Source organism: Panthera tigris, chromosome E2 (assembly GCF_018350195.1).
Source record: "Panthera tigris isolate Pti1 chromosome E2, P.tigris_Pti1_mat1.1, whole genome shotgun sequence".
Classification (NCBI taxonomy): domain Eukaryota; kingdom Metazoa; phylum Chordata; class Mammalia; order Carnivora; family Felidae; genus Panthera; species Panthera tigris.
This window is the reverse complement of record NC_056674.1, coordinates 14156949-14183003: the sequence shown is the minus strand read 5'-3', so window position 1 is coordinate 14183003 and position 26055 is coordinate 14156949. Positions and strand designations below refer to the sequence as shown.

General features: G+C 58.2%; 1 protein-coding gene across 2 annotated transcripts; it reads left to right on the top strand.

Annotated features, from left to right (window-relative positions):
- Nucleotides 1-675: 675 nt before the first annotated feature.
- On the top strand, nucleotides 676-25264 carry LTBP4 (latent transforming growth factor beta binding protein 4). 2 transcript variants are annotated; one of them, XM_042969162.1, is made up of 30 exons: nucleotides 676-936; nucleotides 4248-4439; nucleotides 4625-4872; nucleotides 4950-5052; nucleotides 5449-5523; nucleotides 5620-5742; nucleotides 6265-6429; nucleotides 7042-7188; nucleotides 7324-7431; nucleotides 8043-8174; nucleotides 8259-8384; nucleotides 9136-9261; nucleotides 9786-10028; nucleotides 10508-10633; nucleotides 10722-10841; nucleotides 11965-12093; nucleotides 12301-12426; nucleotides 12828-12950; nucleotides 13139-13270; nucleotides 15270-15401; nucleotides 15481-15606; nucleotides 18201-18347; nucleotides 19666-19932; nucleotides 20235-20306; nucleotides 20596-20724; nucleotides 20928-21074; nucleotides 21943-22095; nucleotides 22843-23223; nucleotides 23631-23783; nucleotides 24838-25264. In XM_042969162.1, exons 1-30 carry the CDS (start codon nucleotides 696-698, stop codon nucleotides 24990-24992), a joined length of 4647 nt encoding a protein of 1548 aa, XP_042825096.1. In that variant the 5' UTR covers nucleotides 676-695; the 3' UTR covers nucleotides 24993-25264. The 2 variants fall into 2 exon arrangements, with proteins under 2 accessions (XP_042825096.1, XP_042825097.1); XM_042969163.1 differs by lacking the exon at nucleotides 15481-15606.
- The last annotated feature ends 791 nt before the right edge of the window (nucleotides 25265-26055 follow it).

Sequence of the window (26055 nt, the reverse complement as noted above, 5' to 3'; positions counted from 1 at the left end):
TGTCCCCTTCTCCCTAAAGTCTTCCAGATGTGGGCATCCAGCCAGATGTGAGGACCCCCGCCCACAGCCTCAATCCACCGTTTGCTCTTTCTTATCCATTCTGACTTCTCCTACCAGGTGTGGGGTGCTGGCCAGATGTGACTGCATCCCCAAACGTGCCCCCCAGCGTCCTGCCCACCATCCAGACCCTCGATTCTTTCATGTGCCCAGGTGCACCGACCCTTCTCCCTCTCCCCCAGATGTGCCACCTGGCTGCCCAGATGTGCCATGACAGCCCCCTATCCAGATGAAGCCTCTTTCTCTGGGTCTAGGGCGGAGAATCAGCCTGTACCGGCCTCCCCAAATGTGGCCCCCACTCCTCTTTCCTCTTTATGGATTCGGCCCTGTCTAGGGGGAAACCGGCCCGCCCCCACCTGTTCCCTTCCCCGCCGCTCCCCTGCGGGCCCCATTCACTTGTTGGTGCGAGGCGGGGGCAGACGGGGCGCCCCCTCCCCCCTGCGAGTCTAGCGCCCAGCCTGCGCGCCTCTGGCTACGCGCCCAGCCCCACGCGCCCCCGCGCGGCCGCCGGGGAGGGAGTGGTGGGGAGGGGGGGGCCTGAGCGGGGGCGCGGCCGCCCTCCCCCGCAGGCGGGCGGGCGCGGCCGGGCCCCTCGGGCGGGCTGGGGCGGCGGCGCGGCGGAGCGCGGCGCTGCAGCCATGGCGGGCGGCGCGCGGGTGTCGCTATTGGTGCTGCTGGCGCTGCTCGGGCCGCAGCCCGTGCCGGGCCGGCCCCGAGAGCGCCTCCGCGTGCGCTTCACCCCCGCCGTGTGCGGCCTGCGCTGCGTCCATGGGCCCACCGGCTCCCGCTGTACCCCGACCTGCGCGCCCCGCAACACCACCAGCGTGGACAGCGGCGCGCCCGGCGGGGCGGCCCCGGGGGGACCCGGCTTCCGCGCCTGTGAGTGCGGGGTGGTGGTCCCGAGGGAGGGGCTCCCAGGGGGAGGAGGATCCCCGGGGACGGGAGAGACAGTTCCCCCAGGAGAGGGAGCCCAGATTCTGTGTACGGTAGTGTTGGGGAATCCCTGGGGTATTAAGGAAGGGAGACTTAAATTCCTGGCTTTTGGGGTTGAGTCCTGAGGGTCCCGATTTTGCAAGCAATGAGGGTTCGCAGGGACCTGTGGCGTCCCACGTGAGGGGACTGGGGCAGGCTTTCATGCCTTTGAGTCAAAGTGGGGGCTACCAGAATTGAGGAGCCTGGGAGCTTTGGGGAAGGGGGCCCCAATGCTGAGATTGTAAGGAGTCCTTGGAGACTAAGGGAGAGTTTCAGAGCCCCGAGGGGTGTCCCAGTTTCTTTATCTTTGGTTGGGAGGGGTTAGGAAAGGATGCGAATGCCTGTGAGGAGGGGGGTTGGGGTGAGGAAAGTTGATCGGCAGAGCTGAGGGGGACAGGGTCCCTAGAAGGAGGGTCTCTGCGGGACTCTGAGTTGCAAGGGTCGCACGTGGGAGAGAAACCCAGATAGGAGGCCTAGGGGAAGGGGCGCCCCCTGGGGGCAGAGGGGACAGGAGGGTGCGCACCAGGCACCCCTACAGATAGGGAGCCCCCCGCCGGGTTCAGGTGAGGTGGGGAGGGTGGGTCACCTGTTGGCCCCAGGGTGCAGGGATGGGCGGGCTCTCGGGTCGCGGCCTACCTGCCCCCAACCCCAGAGGCCCTCTGGAGTGGGGAGTGGGGGCCCCTGGCTCTGAGAACTCGCCCAGCCTGGCCCCTAGCCAATCCAGCCCTGGCCGGCGTGAGCTCATCTCCCGCCTGAGCCCCCGCCCGCTGCCACTCCCTCCCTCCTCCCCTTCCTCCCTCCTGCCTACACTCCCTCCCGGCCCAGCCCCAACGCGCCCGTGCCAGGCGCCGTGCCCAGGCGGGTGCCAAGCCCCTGGAGGCACAAGAGGGGCATGTGAAGGGGGGCTGACCTCGGCAGGACCCCAGTGTCCTCAGCTCCTTATTCCTCCAGAGGCGTGGGGCATGGAGTTGGCCGTGCCCATGTAGCAACACGTCCTGGGTGTGGGAGCCCCAAGGGAGCTGGGTGGGGGGCCAGCATTCAGACCAAGAGAAGGCGGAGAAATGCCCGAGGAGGCTGGGAAATGCCCTGAGACCTAGCTGGATTACCATGCCTGCCAGCAGAGACCCTTGCTATTTTGGAATCTTGATTCCTAGTTAAGCCTCTCCGGCTACTCAATTAAGGACCCTTATTAGGACACTCTGGAGTCCTGCCTGGCCTGACTCTCCTAACTAGGGGAGCCCAGAGTCTCAGCCTTCAGACCCTAAGCCTCCTCCCCACCCCTATCAACAGACTCCAGAGACCAGCCCCTCCAGTAAAGTTCCCTCCCATTCTTCTGATGTAATCCCCCAAACTGTGCCCCTCACCAGACAACCCTGTAGTATTGTCCCTCAGCTATTCCTCCCTGCTTCCCACAGAAACCCTAGACTACAGGCCCTATGTAGTGATAACTCCACTCCCCAGCTGAATTCTCTTTCCACAAAAGACTTCCATTCTCTTATATTTACAACTAAGTGCCATCGGATTCCCGATTCCTGTCTTTCCAAGCCTCGCTTTTCCAGCTGACCACCCTCCCCAGGAACTTCTGATCCATCTATCTTCAGAGAACCCCAGAGGGTCTTGCTCAGCTGATTCTCACAAGAAGACTCTCCACAGACACTGTGACCGCCCCCCTAGGCAGCCATTCATCCAAAGACTTGGGCACCTAATTCCGTTAGTTGAGAGGGGATGTGAGATCCACAGTATCTTAGAATCTTCTCAGACAATTGAGGCTCTTGTGTGCTGGGGACTCCCAGGGAATCCCATTTCTCCATGTAAATCCTTTTCTCAGCACCCTCAAACTAGCTGTCCCCTAGAAGGCACTAGAGTCCTGTCTTCTGGGCAACTTCCCCAAAGGATTTAACGGACTTCTTCTGTTGAAAGGGAGCTTCGGTTTCTTCTGAGCTAGGCTCTCTTTCCATTCTAGAAACCTTAAGCCATCTTTGAATCCCAGAGTACTGCACTCTATGTGATCTCCTTCCAGGAGTCCAGTCTCTTTACCCTTCTAAATTGAAGGGGCTCCCTCTACGCTTTCCCTGTCTCCAGTGTGTGGCTCAGAATCCCACACACGCCTTCCTGGACGGCCCCAGCCGCCTGCCCCCGTCCTCCCCTCCGCACAGCTGTCTCCAGCTGTTCTCTGCAGCCCCGGGGGAGAAAGGGAGGGGGTGCCCTCGCCGGATACGTCCGGCCTTCTTTGGCTCAGCGGGCTCGGGGCTCCCCAAGGGTCCGGAATGCGGAGCCGCCGCCCTACCCCCGCCGCACCCCTCTCTTTGTTTACCCCGCCGCACAGCTGGCAGAGCCCCGCCCAGAGGTGGCCTGGGGCCCAGCGAGGGCGCGCAGAGGGGAGAGGAGGCGCGTTCCCGTCGCGGCCCCGCCCCCGGGCTACAGGAGGCGGGAAGGCAGAGCTAGAACTCTGGAGCGGGAGCGGGAGGGGAGGTGGGCGGAGACAAAGCGCGGTGGGTGGGGCTAGGACGCCCAGATAGCCGAGGAGGTGGGGCGGGAGGAGCGTGAGCCCGAGAGCCCGGGGAAATCCGCGTGAGGAAAGGAAGGTGGGCGGGGCTAAAGGCAGCAGGTTAAACACCTAGATAGGCGAGCTTTAGAATCCCGGGGGTAGAAGGTAATGTGGGCGAGGCTCTTAGAAGGCGAGGCATAGCCAGTGGGCGGAGATTGAGTGTCGTGGACCTGGCCAGACGGAATGTGCGCGTGCCTAGAATGCTAAAGAGACAAAGTTGGGAAAGGGGAGTGGTGTTAGGGGGTGGCCAAAACGTTGATTTAGGCAATGGAAGAGACCAGCGCCGGGTCTGCGTAGCTAGAACAGCAAAGAATCCAGCCTGGTGAAAAGATGGGCGGGGCTAAGTGCTAAGGAAAGAACTTGAGTGGTCGCGGCTGAGCCAATGGGCGGGGACAGCGCTGCCTGGGTGGGGCTGGAACGCGGCGGACTAGACCTCAAAGTGGGACTCGAGAGGAAGGGCGGAGTGACCTGAAAGTGAAGAGCGGGAGGGCGTGGTGAACTAACCCAGTGGGAGGAGCTATACCAGAGGGCTGTAAGACCGGACCCAGCCAATGCAGGTGGTCTGGGTGGGTGGGGGTGACACAGGACAGCTCAAGGCGGAGCGGCTTACAACCACTAGGTGACAACGTTAGGGACTGAGTTAGCCTCTCTCCTCCCCCTCCCCCCCCAGTCCTGTGTCCCTTGATCTGTCACAACGGCGGTGTGTGCGTGAAGCCTGACCGCTGCCTCTGTCCCCCGGACTTCGCTGGCAAATTCTGCCAGCTGCATTCCTCAGGCGCCCGGCCACCGGCCCCAGCCATGCCAGGTCTCACCCGCTCGGTGTACACCATGCCACTGGCCAACCACCGCGACGACGAGCACGGTGAGGAGGGCGCGGCCAGGGTCCCCTCTGATCCCTCTGTCCACTACCTCGCAGTTTCTCTGACCCCCATCTTTCCTGCCTTCCCCTAAGTACCCTTCTCCAGTGCGCCCTTCCGCCCATTCCTAGTCCCAGTCCGTAAGAACTGGGGTGTAGACACCCCTTTGCCCCGCCGTGCCTCCCTCCAGGCGTGGCGTCCATGGTGAGCGTCCACGTGGAGCACCCGCAGGAGGCGTCCGTGGTGGTGCACCAGGTGGAGCGTGTGTCCGGCTCTTGGGAGGAGGCGGACGCCGAGGCAGTGGCACGGGCGGAGGCGGCGGCGCGGGCGGAGGCGGCGGCGCCCTACACGGTGCTGGCACAGAGTGCGCCGCGCGAGGACAGCTATTCGGATGCCTCGGGCTTCGGTTACTGCTTTCGAGAGCTGCGCGGAGGCGAAGTGAGCAGAGGCGGGTGGGGAGGGGCCCGGAGCGTGCCACCACGCGGGGGCGCGCTCACCCAACACTTTTCCCACAGTGTGTGTCCCCGCTGCCCGGGCTCCGGACGCAGGAGGTGTGCTGCAGAGGGGCCGGCTTGGCCTGGGGCGTTCACGACTGTCAGGCATGCTCGGAGCACCTGGGTAAGTCCCAGGGCGTCCCTGAGGTGCCTGGAGCTGGGGAGAGGTGATAACCCCGTGGCTCCTGGTACCCTGCCCATAGACAAACCCTGTTCACAAATTCTAACCACACGTACCCTGTTGTGGGGATCATTTCCAGTCTAGATCTATCCATACCGCTCTGGTACCGCCCACTCCACTTTCTGACTTTGTTTACTCTGTTCTCACCCCACATTTATACCATGGCCCCACTCATAAATTTCTGGAACCTCCCACGTTGCCTTCTGCCAGACCGCTTATCTCAGGCTCACCTTGCACTCAAGCCACACTCATCTTTTAATCTCTCCCATCCCTCTTTTGTCCCCGCCCATCTATTTTGGCTCCGCCCGCCCCTGGCCCACCCCTCTCTTCTCTCCAAAGGCATTTCCGACCGAGTGGGCATCCCAGATGGACCGTGTCCAACCGGCTTTGAAAGGGTTAATGGGTCCTGCCAAGGTGAGCGGGGGCAGGAGTGGGAAGGGCTTGGCTCTACGAGCCGGGCTGGCAGGGAGCTCATCCCTGATGCCCCTGAGCCCACGGCATTCCTCCTAGATGTGGATGAGTGCGCGACCGCCGGGCGCTGCCAGCACGGGGAGTGTGCAAACACGCACGGTGGGTACACGTGCGTGTGTCCGGACGGCTTCCTGCACGACTCGTCCCGCAGCAGCTGCATCTGTGAGCCACGGGAGAGGGTTGAGGCTGGATTGCCCGCCTGTCCGCCAGGCCCTCAGACCCCATACCAGAGCACCCCGGGGTCTTTAATTCCCTTAGACTCCCACGATCCCCCCAGACTCCCGGGTCCCCCCAGTCACTCTTATTAGACACCCCCCCCCAGAACGTCTCGGATTCTTACATACTCTCAGACTCCCTGGACCTTCTTCAGCCCCTCTAAGAACCCCTCAAACTTTTAGATCCATATCCCTTCCGATCTTCAGACTTCCTTTAGCTTTTCTCAGGCCCCCAAATCCCTTCCTCTCCCTCGACCACCAGACCTTCTGCAGACCTTGAGATCCTTGTCAGATTCTCCCGTTGCCCTAAACCTTTCTCACACCTCCAGACCCCTCACCTCTCCTGAATGGCCTTTACACCCACCAACCCCTCCCGGGGACCATCCTCCTGTCTCCCAGATCCCTTCGCCCCCACCCCCCACCGTTCCCTAGAAAGCCCACCCTGAAGAATTTCCTCCCCCACCCCCAGCCCAGCACGTGATCTCAGAGGCCAAAGGGCCCTGCTTCCGCGTCCTCCGCGACGGTGGCTGCTCCCTGCCCATTCTGCGCAATATCACCAAGCAGATCTGCTGCTGCAGCCGCGTGGGCAAAGCCTGGGGTCGAGGCTGCCAGCTCTGCCCACCGTTTGGCTCAGGTGAGCAGCCTCCTGCCCGGCCTATTTCTAGACTTGACTAAAAGCGGTGCCCACCCTAGGTGCCCCAGGCCCTCAGATCCCCAGAGTGGACTCCACCGGGGTTCCACCTCACCTTTGGCCACCCCCACCCACCCCTGAGACAAACCCCTTCGCATCAACCCCAGCCTTGACTACCCCTAGCCCTTGAGATATGCTGCCTGCCCAACCCTGTCCCCAAGCGTTGGCCAAGTCTGGAGTTCCAGAGATCCTGCCTTCAGTCTAAGCTCCGTCCCCACCCCAGATATGCCCTTCCCAGAGACGGTCCCCTGGTAGTGTAGCTTCTACCTAAAAACCAGACCCTTCAACAAACCAAAGCAGATCCCACCCTCAACCCCCGTCCCTGTCACTCTCCCAAATAGGGAAAAACATCCTTGGTCCCACTCATACCCTCAGGGACGTCCCATTCTTTGGCCAGTGTACCACCCCAAACCAACATCCAACCCAAACCCCTGACACACACCCAGGCCAAGCCTTGCCCCCAGTCAAGGCCAGATTCTAGATTCCTCTTCTGTCTCATTCCTTCCTGCTTTCATGCCCTCTCTCTGCCCCTCTCCCTCCCTTTCTTGTTCCTAGAGGGTTTTCGGGAGATCTGTCCGGCTGGCCCTGGCTACCACTACTCGGCCTCTGACCTCCGCTACAACACCAGACCCCTGGGCCAGGAGCCACCCAGAGTGTCCCTCAGCCACCGGGCTCCACCCTCCACCGTTCGGCCACCCACAGGTGAGCTGGCTTCTAGAGGAAGAGGTGTCATCTCTGAGGGGCTACCCTAGCCTCATAAGGAGGGGGACACCCAAATCCAGCTCTCCATTCATTGTTATTCCTTTGTTGTTTTGTTTTTTTTTTTTTTTAAACCAGGCTTTCTGCCCACACACCGTCCAGAACCCCGACTTGAGCCAAGGCCGGGCCCTGAGCTTCCCCTGCCCAGCATTCCTGCCTGGTCTGGTCCTGAGATCCCCGAATCAGGTGCAGTAGAGGGGATCGAGGGCATCGATGGGGGTATCACAGGTGGGGGTTCTAGCGGGGAGCTCTAAGGTGAAGATTCCAGGTTAGGGATGTTACAGCCAGAGGACTTAAGGAATGTGTGGGAAGAGAGAAAGATTTGGAGAGCTGAGTGTTGGGTAACATTAGGAGCTGGTGTCAGACAGCCCTGGGTTCAAGTTCTCACTTGATCGCACAAGTCATTTAACCTCTCTGAGCCTCAGTGTCCTTATCTGTAAAATGAGGATCATTGTGAGGATTCACTGAACTATCCCTGAAGAGTCTGCCACATAGTAAGTGCTGAGTTAATGTTGGACAATTGTTTTTCACACAGAGGGCACTAAGAACGTATCTCGGTCAGAGGACCGGAAAGCAAATATTCAGAAATGGAGACTTTGGGGGTGGGAATAAGGGGAATTCAGGCAGAGGATCTGATGAGAAGTCCCATAATAAAGGAGCGGAGGATCAGAGGTGGAAGAGGGTGGGGAGGGACAGACATGAGGGTGTCTTAGGCAGAGCGTCTGAAGGAATTGTACGGGGGTGAAAGGGACAGAGGATTCAGAGATGGGGGAACCCTGGCTGACTGGACTCCCCAGGTCCCTCTGCGGGCGCATGTCAGCGCAATCCCCAGGTCTGCGGCCCAGGACGCTGCATCCCCCGGCCCAGTGGCTACACCTGCGCGTGCGATTCGGGTTTCCGGCTCAGCCCGCAGGGCACACACTGCGTCGGTGAGCCCGACAGAGAGGGTGGACGGAGGCGGGGCGGGGAATCTCTGCCAACCTCCTCCTGACCAGCCCCTTCCTGGCCCTCAGACGTGGACGAATGCCGCCGCGTGCCCCCGCCCTGTGCCCCCGGGCGCTGTGAAAACACGCCAGGCAGCTTCCATTGCGTGTGCGGCCCGGGCTTCAGAGCCGGCCCGCGGGCTACGGAGTGCTTGGGTGAGAAATCCGCCCCGCCCAGCTCCAGGCTCCACCCCTGCCCGGGTCTCCCTCCAGCAGTTCCCGCCCTCCCACGCTTCCCCACGCTCCCGGTCCCGCCCCCAGACCCGCTCCAGCTCTCCCTTCGGCCCCGCCACGGCTTCTTCCCCGCCCAGCCGGCTTTTCCCGACGGGGCGGGTCCCTGCTGTACAACTAGCCGACTTCTCTCCCCAGCCCAGTCCCGCTGCGCTCCTCCCTTGGCCCCGCCCCCACCATATTCCCAACTAGCTCCCGCCCTCCCTCAGGCCCCGCCCCTGTTCTACAACCGCGGCCACCTAGCACCTGACTCCTGATTCCTAACCTGCCGCATCTGGGCCCGGTACTCTAAACGCCCCTTGCCTCGCTTCTGCCCTCCCTTGGTTCGGTCCCCATAGCCGCCCTTCCCTCCATTGCTCTGCCTAGATCCTGCCTTTCCCAAATTGCCCCCCCCCCTCACAGTTCCCCTCTCCGCCTCTGCCCTGCCCGGCTCCCCAGTCCTCATCTTGCCCTGCCTTCTCACCTGCCCCGCCCCGCGTCCGCCTACGCCTCAATCCTACCCATTCCTTGCTCTCCTTACTGTCCCTGGCTCGCTCCCCAGTTGGGCCCAGGCCCAAGTCTGGCTCCGCCCCTGCCCTCCCCTCCTTCCATCCTCCCAGAGCCCTCGGAGGGCGGGCGTGGGGGCCGTGAGGGGGAGTGTCTGCCCCAGTCTGAACCTCCGGGTTTGTGACTACAGACGTGGACGAGTGCCACCGCGTGCCGCCGCCGTGTGACCGCGGGCGCTGCGAGAACACTCCAGGCAGCTTCTTGTGCGTGTGCCCCGCTGGGTACCAGGCTGCTCCCCACGGAGCCGGCTGCCAGGGTGAGGAACTGACAGGGACAGAGGGGAAGGGGATGTGCGGGGAAGGGTAGAGTGGCAGTGATGAGGGATGGAGAAACTGAGCAAGAGGCAGGGGGAGGCTGATTGCTGCGAGACGGGGCGGGGGGGAGGGGCAAGTTCTGAGAACCAGACACGTAGCCTGATGGCTGTAGAGACACAGTGACACGGGGACGGAGAGGCCAAGTGATCGAAAACAAAAAAGCTGAGTCATTGAGAATGGAGAGGCTGGAGGATGGAGAGAGATGTCAGTTCTGGGGGAAGGGGGTAGAGTTATGGAGAACAGGACAGAAAGAAGCCGACTGATGCTGACTAGAGTTCTAGGAGGCGGACAGGAAGCTTGGGGATTGAACAGGTAGAGGGATGTGGGGTGAAGAATTTGAATAATGGGGAATGGGGGGGGCAGAACGAGACAGACAAGGAGGCAGACTGATGGAGGTCAGGGAGGCAGAGGGGAGCACGGGGTGGGGGACATAAAGGTGTGACTCTGGGCCCCTTGCCCCGGGCAGATGTGGACGAGTGCACGCAGAGCCCAGGCCTTTGTGGCAGAGGGGTCTGTGAGAACCTGTCCGGCTCTTTCCGCTGTGTTTGCCCGGCTGGCTTCCGGGGCTCGGCGTGTGAAGAAGATGTGGATGAGTGTGCCCAAGAGCCACCGCCCTGCGGGCCAGGCCGCTGTGACAACACGGCTGGCTCCTTCCACTGTGCCTGCCCTGCTGGCTTCCGCTCCCAAGGACCGGGGGCCCCGTGCCAAGGTGAGGGTGCCGAATGCAAGCCCACTCCACCCCATTTGCTGTGGGGACTGGAAAGAGACATGGTTGGGGTCAGAGAGGCAGACTAATGGGGCTTGGTGATGGAGGACAGGGGCAGAGGAGTACTGAGAGGGTGGGGAGGGTCTGATTCAAGTCTTCTCCCCTTTCTGCAAATATGAGGGTGCTCTCCCTTCCGCCTCCCTTTTGGAATGATACTTTTGTGCTTGTGGGAACCCTAGGGAGGGGACAACTGACATGGGGAGGGCAACATGCAGGAGGTGGTGCCCTAGCTTCACCCTGGCAGCTGGAGAGACCATGAATGGGGAAACAGGGAAGGAATCTGTCCTCCTGGGAGATGGGATGAGCCTGGGCCAAGTCCAAGAGACTGCCTCCAGACTGCAATGTTGGGGTAGGTGGTGATGGCAATGGAGATGTTTGGGTCCAGGCCCCTTTCTCAGCCCCACTGGTTCCCTCTGCCCCAGATGTGGACGAGTGTGCCCGTAGCCCCCCGCCCTGTGCCTATGGCCGGTGTGAGAACACAGAAGGTGGCTTCCAGTGTGTCTGTCCCACTGGCTTCCAACCCAACGCTGCCGGCTCTGAGTGCGAGGGTGAGGCCGGGGAGGGAGGGAGGCATGTGGATGGGGGAGGGGGGCTTTGGGCTGCTCCTTCAAGGCCACCTTCTCCCCTGTCCCCCAGATGTGGATGAGTGTGAGAATCATCTGGCATGTCCTGGACAGGAGTGTGTGAACTCACCTGGCTCCTTCCAGTGCAGAGCCTGTCCTGCTGGCCACCACCTACACCATGGCCGATGCACTGGTGAGACCAAGCCCTGGCTATGACCTTAGACCTGCACTGTGACCCCTGACCTGGCCCATTATCTCCTGACCTGGACCTCAATCCTCTGGACTCTGATCCTCAGAGTCTGATTGTGACTCTTGACCTAGATTATGGGCCTCTGACCCGTATTGCGAGTCCTGGCCTGGACCACCACTCTTGACTCTGAATGTGACTTCTGATTCTGTGGCCCATGAACCCTCAACTTGTCTGTGACATTTGAACCTAACCATTACCCCTACTGATAAACTCTCCCTACAACCCTGATAGCAATTGTAACCCTTCTGATCCTGACTGTCCCTTGACCCTGAATGTGACCTGTGACTCCTAAACTTGACCATGACATTTGACCTAACCATAACTCCTGACCATAACCCTTGACTCTCTGTGACCTTTGATCTTGTCTCTTTCATTGACCCTGCCCATTCTCAGAATACCTTCCTGGTGTATTGGGTTCATGATCCCTGACCCTGACCCCTGACTAGAGGCAGAATTCTGGACTCTGACTGTTACCCCTGACCTGAATTGGTCTCAGATTCCAGTCACTGACTCTAACCCCTGATTTAACAGAATGCCATCCCATCATCTTGGTTTATAATACCTGACCTCTTACCCTAATTAATTTCTGACCCCAGTCCTCGTCCAGAGTCCCTTCACTGACTCCAGGATCCTGGCACAGGGAATTGCCAGAAAACCCGACCTACAAGACCCCCAATTGTGGTCGTCAGAATCAGGGAATCTTGGTCTCTCCAACCTGCTCCTGCTATGGATCTTTCAGCTCATATCCAACTCAAGACACTACCCACCAACTTCTCTAGAGACCTCTGCCACAAGAGGATCCATCCAGTGTCCCTAAACCAGACCCCCCCCCTTTTTTTTTGAGACAGTGAGAGACAGAGCATGAGCAGGGGAGGGGCAGAGAGAGAGAGAGGGAGACACAGAATCTGAAGCAGGCTCCAGGCTCTGAGCTGTCAGCACAGAGCCCTACGAGGGGCTTGAACTCACGGACTGTGAGATCATGACCTGAACTGAAGTCGGATGCTTAACCGACTGAACCACCCAGGCGCCCCAAACCAGACCCTTTCTGAAACCCCTGTTCCCACAGATGTGGACGAGTGCAGTTCGGGTGCCTCCTGCGGCCCCCATGGCCACTGCACTAACACCGACGGCTCCTTCCGCTGCAGCTGCGCGCCGGGCTACCGGGCGCCGTCGGGTCGGCCTGGGCCCTGCGCAGGTGGGCTGGGTGGGGAGAGGGCGGCGAGAGGACCGGAGAACCTGGGGGTGGGGTCCGGGCTCCTGGACAAAGCCTGATGGGGAGGTAGAAGCTGGACTCAAAGGATGTGGGTGGGGCTTAGAAACCCGCCCTCTGGGGTGTGGCTTAGGGGCGGAGTTGATGCTTCTTGGGCCAGGACCCCACAGCCCTATTTCTCCCATACCCTAGATGTGAACGAGTGCTTAGAGGGAGACTTTTGTTTTCCCCACGGCGAGTGCCTCAACACCGACGGCTCCTTTGCCTGCACTTGTGCCCCCGGCTACCGGCCCGGACCCCGCGGAGCCTCTTGCCTCGGTCCGTACCCAGGCTGGGCCTGGATCGGGAAAGGGTGGGCTTTCACCCAGAAAACCGGGACGGGGAGAGGGCGGAGGCGGCGCCTGACGTTTTGGACTGAGGTCTCAAAGCGTCAAAGCGGGGCTTGTGGAGCCTCTTGGCGTCGGCCAGGGAGGGGAGGGGTTTGGAGGGGGAAAGGCGGAGTCGGGATAAGCTGCTCCGTGATTGGAAAGGACGGGGCCTGAACGCGTCGGAGGGGTGGGGCTTTCAGGGAAAGGAGGAGCCTAAGGCAGGCTGGGGGCGGAGGGGGGTGGGAAGAAGGGGAGACCTCAGCCAGAGAGGCGGGGCAAAGGCGGTGGAGGGGCTTGCCCGAGAAGGGTAAGCCGAGGAGGTGGTCCGCGGTTTCGGACACTGTCCCGCAGACGTGGACGAGTGCAGCGAGGAGGACCTCTGCCAGAGCGGCATCTGTACCAACACCGACGGCTCCTTCGAGTGCGTGTGTCCTCCCGGACATCGCGCCGGCCCAGACCTCGCCTCCTGCCTGGGTGAGAGGCGCCTGCCCGGCCTGATCCCTGCCCCTCTGCCTCTCCTGCTCTGCCATTTGCCTCCCCTCCGCTGCTTCCTCCCTTCCCCGCTTCTGACTCTCCTCCCCCTTCCTTAACTCCCCGACCTGTTCTTATTTGCCTCCCAGCCTCCCGTTTCCCGCATCTGACTGCTCTGCCTCCTTTCTCAGACATAGACGAATGTCGAGAGCGGGGCCCGGCCCTGTGCGGGTCCCAGCGTTGTGAGAATTCCCCTGGCTCCTACCGCTGTGTCCGAGACTGCGACCCTGGCTACCACGCGGGACCTGAGGGCACCTGTGACGGTGAGACTACTCTCCTTCTCCGCTCCTGTCTCTAGAACTAGTTGCTGGAATGAGCTCCCTTGGGGACGGAGGAGGAGCACCCTGCCTTCCGGACTTGAGGGGAGGGAAGGAGCCGTCAACCAATGCACTTAACTGTGTCCCATCTCTGTGGTGGAAATAAGCCACCAGGGTGCCCTTGCATTTTCCCCTGGAGGTGAGGTGGGAAGATGGGGGGGGGGGGGGGAGGGGAGACACTCCTACCAGATACCAGGCCAAGCCTCACTTCCAGAAGCAGCCCTCTCTGCTCCTCTAGCTCAGTGCACATTTTAGGCTAGACCCCAGCAAGACATCTCCTCCAGGAAGAACTGTTAGCGCCTCCACAGCTTCCAGTGGGTTTCTTTCTCTCTGGGTCCCTTGAAGCCTGCCTTCTTTCACCTTCCACCACTCCCTCTACTTCCAGCTGCCCTCCGGTCACCGAGAGGGGCCCAACCCGGGGCTGTCCTGGGCCCATCCTTTCCCAGTTCAAAATTCCCCAGGTTCCACCATGCTGGGCCTTGCCCGTTTAAACCCCACCTCCCAAGTTCTATTCCAAGTCTCTCCGGATTCTGTGCTTTCCCCATTCTTCAGACTTCTCCAGCGCCCCAGCCCCGCCCCAAACGTGTAGGCCCACCCCTTCCAGTCCCAGCCCCTTCCAGTCCCAGCCCTTGCCTGCCCTTCTCATTTCTTATGCCTTCCCCCACACCCTCCTCCCTCCCTTCCCAACCCCCCTGCCCTGTTTCCCCACCAGGCTCCAGCAGGGTACTGATGAGACAGGAGGCTGGGGCTAATGGAAGGATTTGTTTTTGCATAGTGTGTGGGTCAACATTTTGGGGAGCAGATGAAATGACTGTGGGCTATCTTTGGCTCTCTGGCTGCCAGACCTCTGATCCGTGGAAGCCTAGTTTCAGGGGACTTCGTTCATTCATTCTGCAGGAATTCATTAAGCACCTACTGTGTGCCAGACAGTGGCAATGAGCCAGACAAAATCGATGCCCTCACGGAGCTGACGGTGGGGGGGGTGGGAGTGGGGGGAGGGAGAGACAGACAGAAAGTATGTCAATAAATTCAAGCTTCATTCAGCAAACAGTTTGGGGGCACACACTGTGTGTCAGGCACGGTTCTATACCCTGGGGTTACAGGGGGAACAAGACAGATACAAGTCCCTGCATTATGGAGGTTATAGTCTAGGGAGGTGACAGTTGGCATATTAAAAAATACATGGATATTTTTGACATATTAATATAATGTCAACTTTAAGAAGGGAAATAGGTGCCTGGGTGGCTCAGCTGGTTAAGCAGCTATTTTATTTTATTTATTACATTTATTCATTTTGAGAGACAGAGCATGAGCAGGGAAGGGGCAGAGAGAGAGGGAGACACAGAATTTGAAGCAGGCTCCAGGCTCCGAGCTGTCAGCACAGCCTGATGTGGGGCTCGAACTCACAAACTGTGAGATCATGACCTGAGCCGAAGTCGGACACTTAACCGACTGAGCCACCCAGGCACCCCTAAGCAGCTAACTCTTGATCTCAGCTCAGGTCTTGATCTCAGGCTCGTGAGTTCAAGCCCCATGTTGGGCTCCACGCTGGGTATGAAGCCTACTTTAAAAAAAAAAAAAAAAAAAAAAGGAAAATAAAACATGATAAGTGGACACAGATGATAGGGTGGGGGGGAAGGGGTACTAGGAGAGCTTGACCTAGACACTTGAGTGAAGTTAAAGAGGGAGCCATGCAGATAGCTGAGGGAAGAGTGTTCCTGACAGAGGAAACAGCAAGTGCAAAGGCCCTGAGGTGGGCCCACGTTTGGATTACGTGAGAAATGGCGATGAGACCTTAAAAGAGTCTCAACACTTCAGAAGCTCAGACTCCTAGAACACCGGATTTATAGGGACTTCTCAATCATGGGAACCGGAAGCGGCATCAGGAACTTGTGAATCCAGGCCTGTGACTCCCTTCCCCTCCCCCCACCCTACTCTTTTCCAGACGTGGATGAATGCCAAGAATATGGCTCAGCGATTTGCGGAGCCCAGCGCTGTGAGAACACCCCCGGCTCCTACCGCTGCACACCAGCCTGTGACCCTGGCTATCAGCCCACGCCAGGGGGCGGATGCCAGGGTGGGTGTCCATCAGGCACTGGGTGAGATGTGGAGGGCATGGAAAGTCCAGCAATGGCCTGACTGTCTGGTGGTTGCAGATGTGGACGAATGCCGGAATCGGTCCTTCTGCGGGGCCCACGCCGTGTGCCAGAACCTGCCAGGCTCTTTCCAGTGCCTCTGTGACCAGGGATACGAGGGGGCCAGGGACGGGCGTCACTGCGTGGGTACGGGGCTCCGGGGGGGGGGGGGCAGAGGGTGGGGAAGAGGTGGGTCAGGCCCTGCTCCTCTCTGTAGACCTGAACAAATGTGAGTTCACACTTGGTGTGTGAACAGATATGAACTGACACATTCAGGTTGTAGAATTTAGACTCTGGAATATACAGCATTTCCCTTGTCAGTCAGGACTCTTCTGGTTGCAAGCAACAGAAACCCTATTCGTTCAGATCTTGTTTTGGGAAGGCTTAAAAAAATATGTGCATAAAGTCTGTAAAATGCACACTAATCTTTCTTTTTAATGGACACTAATCTTAAGTACACAGAAATATTTTCTTTTTTCCCAACATTTTGTGAGGAAAATTTCTTTTTTTTTTAACATTAAAAAAATTTTTTTTCAACGTTTTTTTTTTTTTAATTTATTTTGGGGACAGAGAGAGACAGAGCATGAACGGGGGAGGGGCAGAGAGAGAGGGAGACACAGAATCGGAAACAGGCTCCAGGCTCCGAGCCATCAGCCCAGAGCCTGACGCGGGGCTCGAACTCACAGACCGCGAGATCGTGACCTGGCTGAAGTCGGACGCTTAACCGACTGCGCCACCCAGGCGCCCCTAAAAAATTTTTTTTAAATGGCTATTTATTTTTGAGAGAGAGACAGAGTATGAGTGGGGGAGGAGAGAGAGAGGGAGACAGAATCTGAAACAGGCTCCAGGCTCTGAGCTGTCTGCACAGAGCCTGACGTGGGGCTCGAACTCACAAACCATGAGATCATGACCTGAGCCGAAGTCAGACGCTTAACGGACTGATCCACCAGGCACCCCCCAAATTTTTTTAATGTTTGTTTATTTTTGAGAAAAAGAGAGAACACACACAAGTAGGGGAGGGGCAGAGAAGAGGGAGACACAGAATCCAAAGCAGGCTCCAGGCTCCAAGCTGTCAGCACAGAGCCTGACGTGGGGCTTGAACTCACGAACTGTGAGATCATGACCTGAGCTGAAGTCAGACACCCAACCAACTGAGCCCCCCAGGTGCCCCTGAGGAAAATTTCTAACCATGCAGAAAATTGAAAGACCTGTAGAATGAATTTCTGCACACCACATATATTCCATATCATTATTTTATTATCCTTATTTCCTCATCTATCTGTCTGTAATCCATCTTATTTCTGGGATAAGTTTAAAGGTAAATTGTAGCCATCAATGCACGTCTCCCTAAGTTCTTCAGTATGCATAGCACTAACCAGATTTCAGTAGGCATTTACAGATTTTTTTTTTAATGTTTATTTTTGAGAGAGAGAGACAGAGAGAGAGAGAGGCAGGGGAGGGGCAAAGAGAGAAGGAGACACAGAATGCAAAGCAGGTTCTAGGCTCTGAGCTGTCAGCACAGAGCCCAATGTGGGGCTTGAACTCATGAACTGTGAGATCATGACCTAAGCTCAAGTCAGATACTTAAAAAAATTTTTTAAATGTTTTTTTAAATTTTATTTTTGAGAGAGACAGAGTATGAGTGGGAGAGGGGCAGAGAGAGAGGGAGACACAGAATCCGAAGCAGGCTCCAGGCTCTGAGCTGTCAGCACAGAGCCTGCTGTGGGGTTCGAACTCACGGACCGTGAGATCATGACTTAAGTTGAAGTCAGACGCTTAACTGACTGAGCCACCCAGGTGCCCCTCAAGTCACATACTTAATGGACTGAGCCACCCAGGTGCCCCTGCAGATATTTTTTTATCTGAGGTTCAATTTATATACAGTGAACTGCATGAATCTTAATGATATATTCTTTACATTTGACAAGCACACAAGCTTGGTTTCTTTGAAAAAAATTAAAATGGTGAAGGCCTGGAATATGTTTGAACTTTGGGCATAGTTGGATCCAGGAATTCTAACAAAGCTAGCTGTCTCTCCCTCTCACCTCTGCTTTCCCCTGTTGTATTTCTGCTCAGGCAGACTCTTTTCAGAGTGACAAAGAAGGCCCTGGCATCTCTGGGCTCATATCCTCAGCTTGGCAACCCTAGGGCTAAAGAGGGAGGCTCTTTCTTGGTAGTTCTACCAAAAGTCCCAGAACTAGCTTTGATTGGCCCAGTTTAGTCACCGCCTATCTCTCTGAACCAGAGAAATGCAGTAATCTGGTTGGCCAAGCCTGGAACTTGTGCCCACCCCTCAGAGTAGATTTAACCCTACTCATAAATACGTGAGTTGAAAATGGAGGGACAGAGGGCTCCCAAGGAAAATTCAGGGTCTGTCACCGGAAGATAAGTGGATGATGGGGTCTGGGTCATGAAAAATACCCTTCTATTTGAATTTTTTTTTTTTAATGTTTATTTATTTTTGAGACAGAGACAGAGCATGAACGGGGGAGGGGCAGAGAGAGAGGGAGACACAGAATCTGAAACAGGCTCCAGGCTCTGAGCCATCAGCCCAGACCCCGACGCGGGGCTCGAACTCACGGACCGTGAGATCGTGACCTGAGCTGAAGTCGGACGCTTAACTGACCAAGCCACCCAGGCGCCCCAATACCCTTCTATTTGAAAGCTCAGACTTTTAGAGCTTTGGAATCACAGATACCTACAACCATTGACTCTCCTTCCCCTCTGTCTCTTGCTCACAGATGTGAATGAATGTGAAACACTACAGGGTGTGTGTGGAGCTGCCCTCTGCGAGAATGTTGAAGGCTCCTTCCTGTGTGTCTGTCCCACCAGCCCTGAGGAGTTTGACCCTATGACTGGACGTTGTGTTCCCCCACGAACTTCTGCTGGTAAGACTGATATGTCTGTTTAACTGATGGCTTCAGGGCTCACAGAAAAATGATGTGGTCTAACCATTCCCGTCATGGGCAGGCTGCCATCAGTTAAATGTTGTTGTTTTAAAGAACAATAAAAAATTCAGAACACGTGGGTTAACATGGGCGGTGGGACCGGGGCAGCCCTGTCCCTGACTCTACCAGATTCCTTCTTTCAACAAATGTTCACAGGGCATCCACTGTGTTTAGGCCTTATTCTAGGTACCAGAGACATGGTAGTGACCAGGAGAGACCACTCTTTCCTTAAGGAGCTCACAGTTCAGTGGGAGAATGCAGAGATATCACCAGAGAGTGACAACCAGAGAAATCAGGGCTGGAAGGAGGAAGCTCAGGCCAGAAGGAACAAGGCTGTGATGGGGAAAGGCTGGGGGATTATGGGAATCCAGAGGAGGAGCCTACCCCAGCTGGAGAGGGAAGTGAGAGCTTCCTATAGGAGGGGAGGTCTGAACTGAGAGCAGGAGGAAGAGTAGAAATAAGCCAGGTGATGTGGGTGAGGGAGGGCATTCTGGGCAGAGGACACAGCAAGGGCAAAGGCCTGGCAAGCCAAGAGAAGACCTGCCATGTTTGAGGAACAAAAATAAGTTCAGGGTGGCATGCTGGACAGAGCAAGGGAAGGGGTGGGGAGAAGTGAGGCCGCAGAAGGATGCAGTGCTAGACCACACTGATTTACCCTCTCAGGGGGCTGGCCTTTCCTGAGGGCACTGTGGCATCATGGGAGGGTTTTGAGTGGGAGAGGGGGATAATCAGAATCTGGCTGCCATGTGCAGGTGGACTGGAGGGGGTGACACTAGGGGCTGGGAGCCTAGGGAGCATCCAGGGCAGGGACCTGGGCAGGAGAGGAGAAGACTGGAGCAAGGCAGGGGCCATGAGAGGGGAGGGGAGGGTGGTGGCAGGAGGCGAGAGGCCAAGTGGAGAGGCTGTGGGCTGCCTGGGGGGGCGGGGAGGGAGGTGTCCAGGTCCAAGCCTAGGTTTGGGGACAAAGACTCTGAGGCAAGCTGGGGACACGTTGGATGTGAGGACCCAGAAGGTAGCCAGGAGGCCAGAGGAATCCCCCCACCTCATCCCAAACTGCAGCTGGGATGATGGGCCAGACACCTGGGAGGGTGTGAGGTGCCAAAATGACAGGAGGTGAGAATGGGAGAAATGAGGACAGATGGTGAGAGGTGTGGCATCTGGTTCAGCCTCGGTTTGGGGGCCTCAGTTTCCTCGTCTGTAACATGGGGGTGGGAGGCTCAGCCCATGCTGGCTGGGCTAAAGCCCCTCGTTTCTCCAGGCACATTCCCGGGCTCACAGCCCCAGGCACCTGCCAGCCCAGGTCTGCCTGCCAGGCCACCTCCGCCTTCCCCACCCCGCCGGCCCAGCCCGCCTAGGCAGGGCCCCGCGGGCAGCGGGCGCCGCGAATGCTACTTTGACACAGCAGCTCCCGATGCATGTGACAACATCCTGGCACGGAATGTGACATGGCAGGAGTGCTGCTGTACCGTGGGTGAGGGCTGGGGCAGTGGCTGCCGCATCCAGCAGTGCCCCAGCACGGAGACAGGTGGGCATGGGCTCCTGGGCGGACATAGGGCTGAGGGTTTGGGTAGAAATAGGCAGGCATGCGACTGGGACAGAGGACACATTTGGACATGGGCTGGGGCACTGGTACCGTCCGGGCAAGAGTAAGCTGCCAGCCAGGCGGGCGTGAGGCTGAGAGGTGGGCACAAACAGGCACGGGGCCTGAAAACTTGGGTGAGCAGGGGGCAGGAGTAAGCCCTGAGATAGATGGGCGGGAGCAAGCCCAGGGTGCAGGGCAGGGGCCTGGGCCAGGGTGTCTGGGCTCAGCTTTGTCTCTCTGTGCAGCTGAGTATCAGTCATTGTGCCCCCATGGCCGGGGCTACCTGGCACCCAGTGGAGACCTGAGCCTCAGGAGGGGTAAGCTGAGACTTCAAGCCCCACTCACCCTCAGCCCCCAGGCCCAGGTCCATCTCACCCTCTCCGTTTTCTTCACCTCTATCTCCCATCCTTTTTCTCTGTCTCTACCCCGCCCCCTCGCCTATCTCCACCTTTCCCGATCTCTACCTCTGGGTCTCTGTCGCCACCTTTCGGTCTCTCTCTTTCCCCGGCCAAGCCTCAGAATCACACATTCCCCCCATCCAGCCGCCCCACACCCCGGCCCCATCTCTCTTGGTGTGGGGCGCACCTCTGACCCTCCTTCCCGCAGACGTGGACGAGTGCCAGCTCTTCCGAGACCAGGTGTGCAAGAGCGGCGTGTGCGTTAACACGGCCCCAGGCTACTCATGTTATTGCAGCAACGGCTACTACTACCATGCCCAGCGACTGGAGTGCGTCGGTACGAGCTTCGCCTGCCCCCCCCCCCATTCCACCCCCACCCCCTCCCGACCCTCTACCAAGCCAGCGCCTCTCTGGAATGTCGCCACCGCCAGCAGAAGTCCTTCCCGAAGTCTAGACTCCATCTATCAGGCTGTCAACGCGCTGGGGAAGTGGGAAAGGGTAGAGGGCTACTTCCTGACCACTCCCTCCGTGCCTCCCTAGATAATGACGAGTGCGCAGACGAGGAGCCGGCGTGTGAAGGCGGCAGCTGCGTCAACACCGTGGGCTCTTATCACTGCACCTGCGAGCCGCCACTGGTGCTGGACGGCTCCCGGCGCCGCTGCGTCTCTAACGAGAGCCAGAGCCTCGGTAGCCCCGCCCCGCCCCCGGGCCCGCCCCGCCCCTCGCTCTCCGGGCTCAGCCCCACGCCCAGGCCACGCCCCCGCGCACGTGCTCGGCCACGCCGCCCCCCCCCCCCCCCCCCCGCCCTATTTACTCTCGGTGTCTGACTCTGCCCCCACGGCTGGGCTGGCTGGGCTGGTGTCGGGGATTTGCTCTAAAGCCAAGGTTCCGGAGGAGCCTGGCACTTGCTGGCCGTGTGTACCTGCACGTTGCTTATCGCCTCTTGGCCGCAGCTTCCTTCTGGCACCTTGGGTGGACTACCTTACAGGGTGGCTGTGAGGAATTTCATTTTCAGGACCGTTATGGGACCTGATCTTACAAAGTGCCAAAGCCGTGCTTCCTCTTATTATTTCCCTGTGTGTCTCTGTCTCCTTCCACCTCTCTGGGGTTTCTGTCTTTAGGTTTTTCTCTGAATTTCTGCCACTCTCTGGGTCTGTCTTTGTTTCTAGAGGTCTGTTCCTTTTCGTCTCTCTCTCCATCTTTACTTTCCTGTTCTTGGATTCTCTGACTCTTTGGATGTGTTTGTCTCTATCTCTTTGGGTCCTTTCTTTTTGCCCAATGACCCAAACTCTCTTCTCCTTCCACTTCCTGTGTCTACATCCCCCCTCCCCACACCCCCTGCTTTCTCCTCCTATGTGACTGCCTCATGCCAGACCAAGCACATACTCCCCTGGAGCTATCTCAGAGGCCTTCTGGGAGTCAGATCACAGCTGAGGAGGAGCGTCTGGTGTTAGGCACTGGGTAGCTGGGCTGCTCCAGCACAGGAGATGGCCAAGAATTTGGGAGGGTCCTATCCTGCCTGTCCCACCCTGATGCATGCTGTCTCTGCCCTCAGATGACAATCTGGGAGTGTGCTGGCAGGAAGTGGGGGCTGACCTCGTGTGCAGTCGCCCTCGGCTGGACCGCCAGGCCACCTACACAGAGTGCTGCTGCCTCTATGGCGAGGCCTGGGGCATGGACTGTGCCCTCTGCCCCGCCCAGGACTCAGGTACTACGACCTGCCTGGGTCATACTCAGAGGCCAAGACATCCCATGAGACCCCACCCCCCACCCCACCCCCACCAAATCCTGGACACTTAGACCTCAAATACCAGTTGCTCAGACCCACCGTCCTGGCCCACAAACTACCTGGTCAGAGCTCACAGACCTCCGAGTCTTAATGTATTGGACACTCACTTCCAGGTGCCTAAGACCCCAACCCACAACCCCAGAGATCCCCCAAATCTTGGCTCTTGGAACTCCTGAGTCCCCCAATCTTTAGCCCATGGGAACTCAGTCCAGGCCCAAAACCCTGATCCTTGGTCCTCAGACCTCCAGGTCCCATGGCTCAGATCCCCTCCTATGCATCCTGGCCCCTGAGCTCCCCCCCCCCCCCAGTAACAGTCCTGGGACTCCCCAGTTCTGGTTCCTAAAACACCCCCCTCCAATTTCTCTAAGCCTCTAGTCCAATATCCCATGGGTCCTCCCTATTCCAACACTTGGACCCTGATTCCTAGCCCCAGTACTTAGTACTCTTGATCCCAGCACCATGGAATCCCAGTCACAACCCTCAGCCCTAATCCTGCCTCCAGAAACCCTGTCGGGCCTTGCAATCCCAGCCCCCTCATTTGAAGTCCGTCCCATGCCTCAGCCCAAGGCCCTCCTCCTCTCCTTTCCTCTGGGCTCCTCTTTCCAGCCAGGGAACATGAATGGTGGGTTCTGAGGGCTAACCACGAGGCTTGGCTCCTATTCACAGATGACTTTGAGGCCCTGTGCAATGTGCTGCGCCCCCCTGCATATGGCCCCCCGCGGCCAGGTGGCTTTGGACTCCCTTACGAATATGGCCCTGACCTAGGTCCACCCTACCAGGGCCTTCCCTACGGGCCCGAGCTGTACCCGCCACCCGTGCTACCCTACGACCCCTACCCACCACCTCCTGGGCCTTTCGCCCGCCGAGAGGCCCCCTACGGAGCACCACCCTATGACATGCCCGACTTTGAGGACGACGGTGGCCCATATGGTGAATCTGAGGCTGCGGCACCACCCGGCCCGGGAACCCGCTGGCGCTATCGGTCCCGCGACACGCGTGGCTCCTTCCCAGAGCCTGAGGAGTCACCTGAAGGTGGAAGCTATGCTGGTGAGCACTGCGGGCGAGGGATGGAGACCAAGACGAAGAGTCAGGTGTGCAGAGAGATGGAAACAGGGAAGACGGAGGGAGATAGATCCAGAAACAAAGAGAAGCTGGGGTCGGGGGTTGGCTCAGAGAGATGGGAGAACACAGATACAGTAGGAGAGAGCGTCAGAGAGCAGCGATGACGAGGGACAGAAACATACCTGCAGACCGAGGAGCTGAGGACAGGAGGAAAGTGATGGGGAGCAGTGCTAGGGAAACCTGGCCCCACGGCGCCCCCCACAGCCCGCGAACAGGACTCACGGTTTAGAAGAGGATATCCGGCCAGGGACGCGCACCGCCCCCCTCCCCGTTGGGGGTTTAAGATATAGAAGGCAGAGACCCCCAACCAAGGAGCCCCGCATTCTCCGCAGGCGCGCTGTCTGGGCCCTACGAGGGACTGGAGGCGGAGGAGTGCGGGATCTTGGATGGCTGCGCCCACGGCCGCTGCGTGCGCGTCCCCGAGGGCTTCACCTGCGACTGCTTCAGTGGCTACCGCCTGGACATGACCCGCATGACCTGCGTCGGTGAGAGGCGGCCAGGGCCAGCCTGTGCGGGGCTAGGGTGGAAGCCCTGACCGGAGGTTGGGGGGGTGGGAGGTGTCAAGGGACGTCAAGGGGTTGGACGGACCAGGGGAAGCCGGAAGTGCATCGCGCGCAGGGATGGGATGTGCCTGAAGAAGGCGAGGTCAGGCTTCGAGAAGAGCAGAGCTTGACCTCCGGGCCGGGGGCTGGGCTGGAAGCAGGATTAAAGAATCCTGTAGAATCCCGCAGGTGTGATTGCTAGGGAGTTCAGTGCTACCGTGGGCAATTTGACCGCTTTGGAGAGCTCCCGTCTTATATGAATCATGTTTGCCTAGTTCAGGCAGTAGTAAAGCAAAGTGGTTACAATCAAGGACTCTGGGGGAGTCGGACAGACCTCAGGCTCAGTCCAGCAACTTACTGTGTGACCCTGGGACAGGTCACCGTCCTTTTTTTTTAGTTTTTCTCATCTGAAAAATGAGCATAAGTTGTAGAATCCATGTCATAGAGTTGTGAATATCATTAATACTGAAATACAATGAGACTGAGGCCTATGTGTAAACCAAGGTTCAAAAAAGAGAACTGAGGCCCCCAAGAACTCACAGCCAAAAAATAGCGGGGGACTGGGCACTCTGAGAACTGGGCAGAATGTGGGCTTGTTGTGTGATACTGGGCAAGGAGCTTCCCCAGGCTGCGTCTCAGTTTGCCCATATGAAAACAGAATCACTACCTACCTCAGGGTTATTAGTTGGATAAACACACATAATGTGCTTTAAACAATGCCTGGCATCGAGTAAGCATTAATTGTTGTGATATCATTATCAGTATTATTTTCCTAACAAAATCCTAGTGACATAGGCCCTACCATACCCATCTTATAGAACACAAAGCTGAGTCTCAGAGATGTTAAGCCACTTGCCCATGCTCACACAGCCGGCAGGTGGTAGTGATTGGATTCAACTTCAAGCAGGAGGCTCAGCACCCCTTTGCCCCAGGGGCCAGATAAGCCGGCTCCAGGGTCCCCGGCCCTGAGCAGAGATCCTTGTACCCCCTTCTGCAGACATCAACGAGTGTGACGAGGCCGAGGCTGCCTCCCCGCTCTGCGTCAACGCACGCTGCGTCAACACCGATGGCTCCTTCCGCTGCATCTGCCGCCCAGGGTTCGCGCCCACGCACCAGCCGCACCACTGCGCGCCCGCCCGGCCGCGGGCCTGAGCTCCGGCGGTCCCAGGCTGTTTGCTCCGCGCCTGCGCACGCGGCTCCCTGCCGCGCACTCTCCCGCCCGCTTGCGCGCATGAGCACGGGGAGCCCGAGTGGTCGGAGAGGAAGGGCGCACGAGCCAATGGAAGGAGGGATACCCTTCGCTGCTCCTGCCACCCTCAGCAACTCCTACCGACGCTGCGGGGGCCCGGGACTAGCCCACGGCGCCCTTCAGGTTCCCTCTACTTTTTATGAAAAGTTTCAATTAAAAAAACACCTATTTTGTACCTTCTGCCTCTGCCAGTCTATGTCTCCGAAAGTCTGGCTCCAGAGTTTGTTCTCTGAGCCACTAAATTACATCCTCTTCCCATCCTTGACTCCGTGTCTGGCTCTTAATTTCCGTGCCTCTGTCGCTTAGTCTTTCTCCTATGTCCGTTTCTCTTTATCTCTGTTTACTATCGCATGTCTATTTCATTTTCTCTGCCCGATGCTCTATGACACGGGGACCTAGTCTCTGTTTCTCTTTCTCTTTTCCTACCTCTCTGTTTTAGTATCTCTCTAGTCTCATCTCGAGAGAGATCTTTTCCCCATGTGGGACCCCGGAAGGGGATGGGAAGGGTGGCCTCAGACCCTGCTCAGGCGCTGCCTCTTTCCTCAGCTAGAGGGGACCCCAGATTTCCATACTGCCCAAAGAATTCAAAAGCTGTTCTGGGACAAGTGGGACTTGGGAGACGTGGGGGGGCAGGAGTCCCTGGAGGGATGAACAGAGACCTGGGCCTCCAGCTAAGTTTGTGCTGTGGCAGGACAGGGAGTGGCAGTCCTGGTGGGTGGCCTGTGCAGGCACATATGGGAGTGAGAATGAGCTGTGTGTGTGTGATGGTAAAGTGTCCCGCACAGACCCCCCCCTACCCTAGTGGCCCCTGCCTATTTCCTGATCATAGTGGGGGGGGGCTGTGGGGGCAGGGGGAGTGTCCAACATCCTCCTCCCCCCCAAAAAAGAACAAAAACGGCCTGGAAAGGCACAAGCTCAGGGTACAGGGAAAGGTTGGGAGTGGATGGGAGTGGAAGGACTCATTGG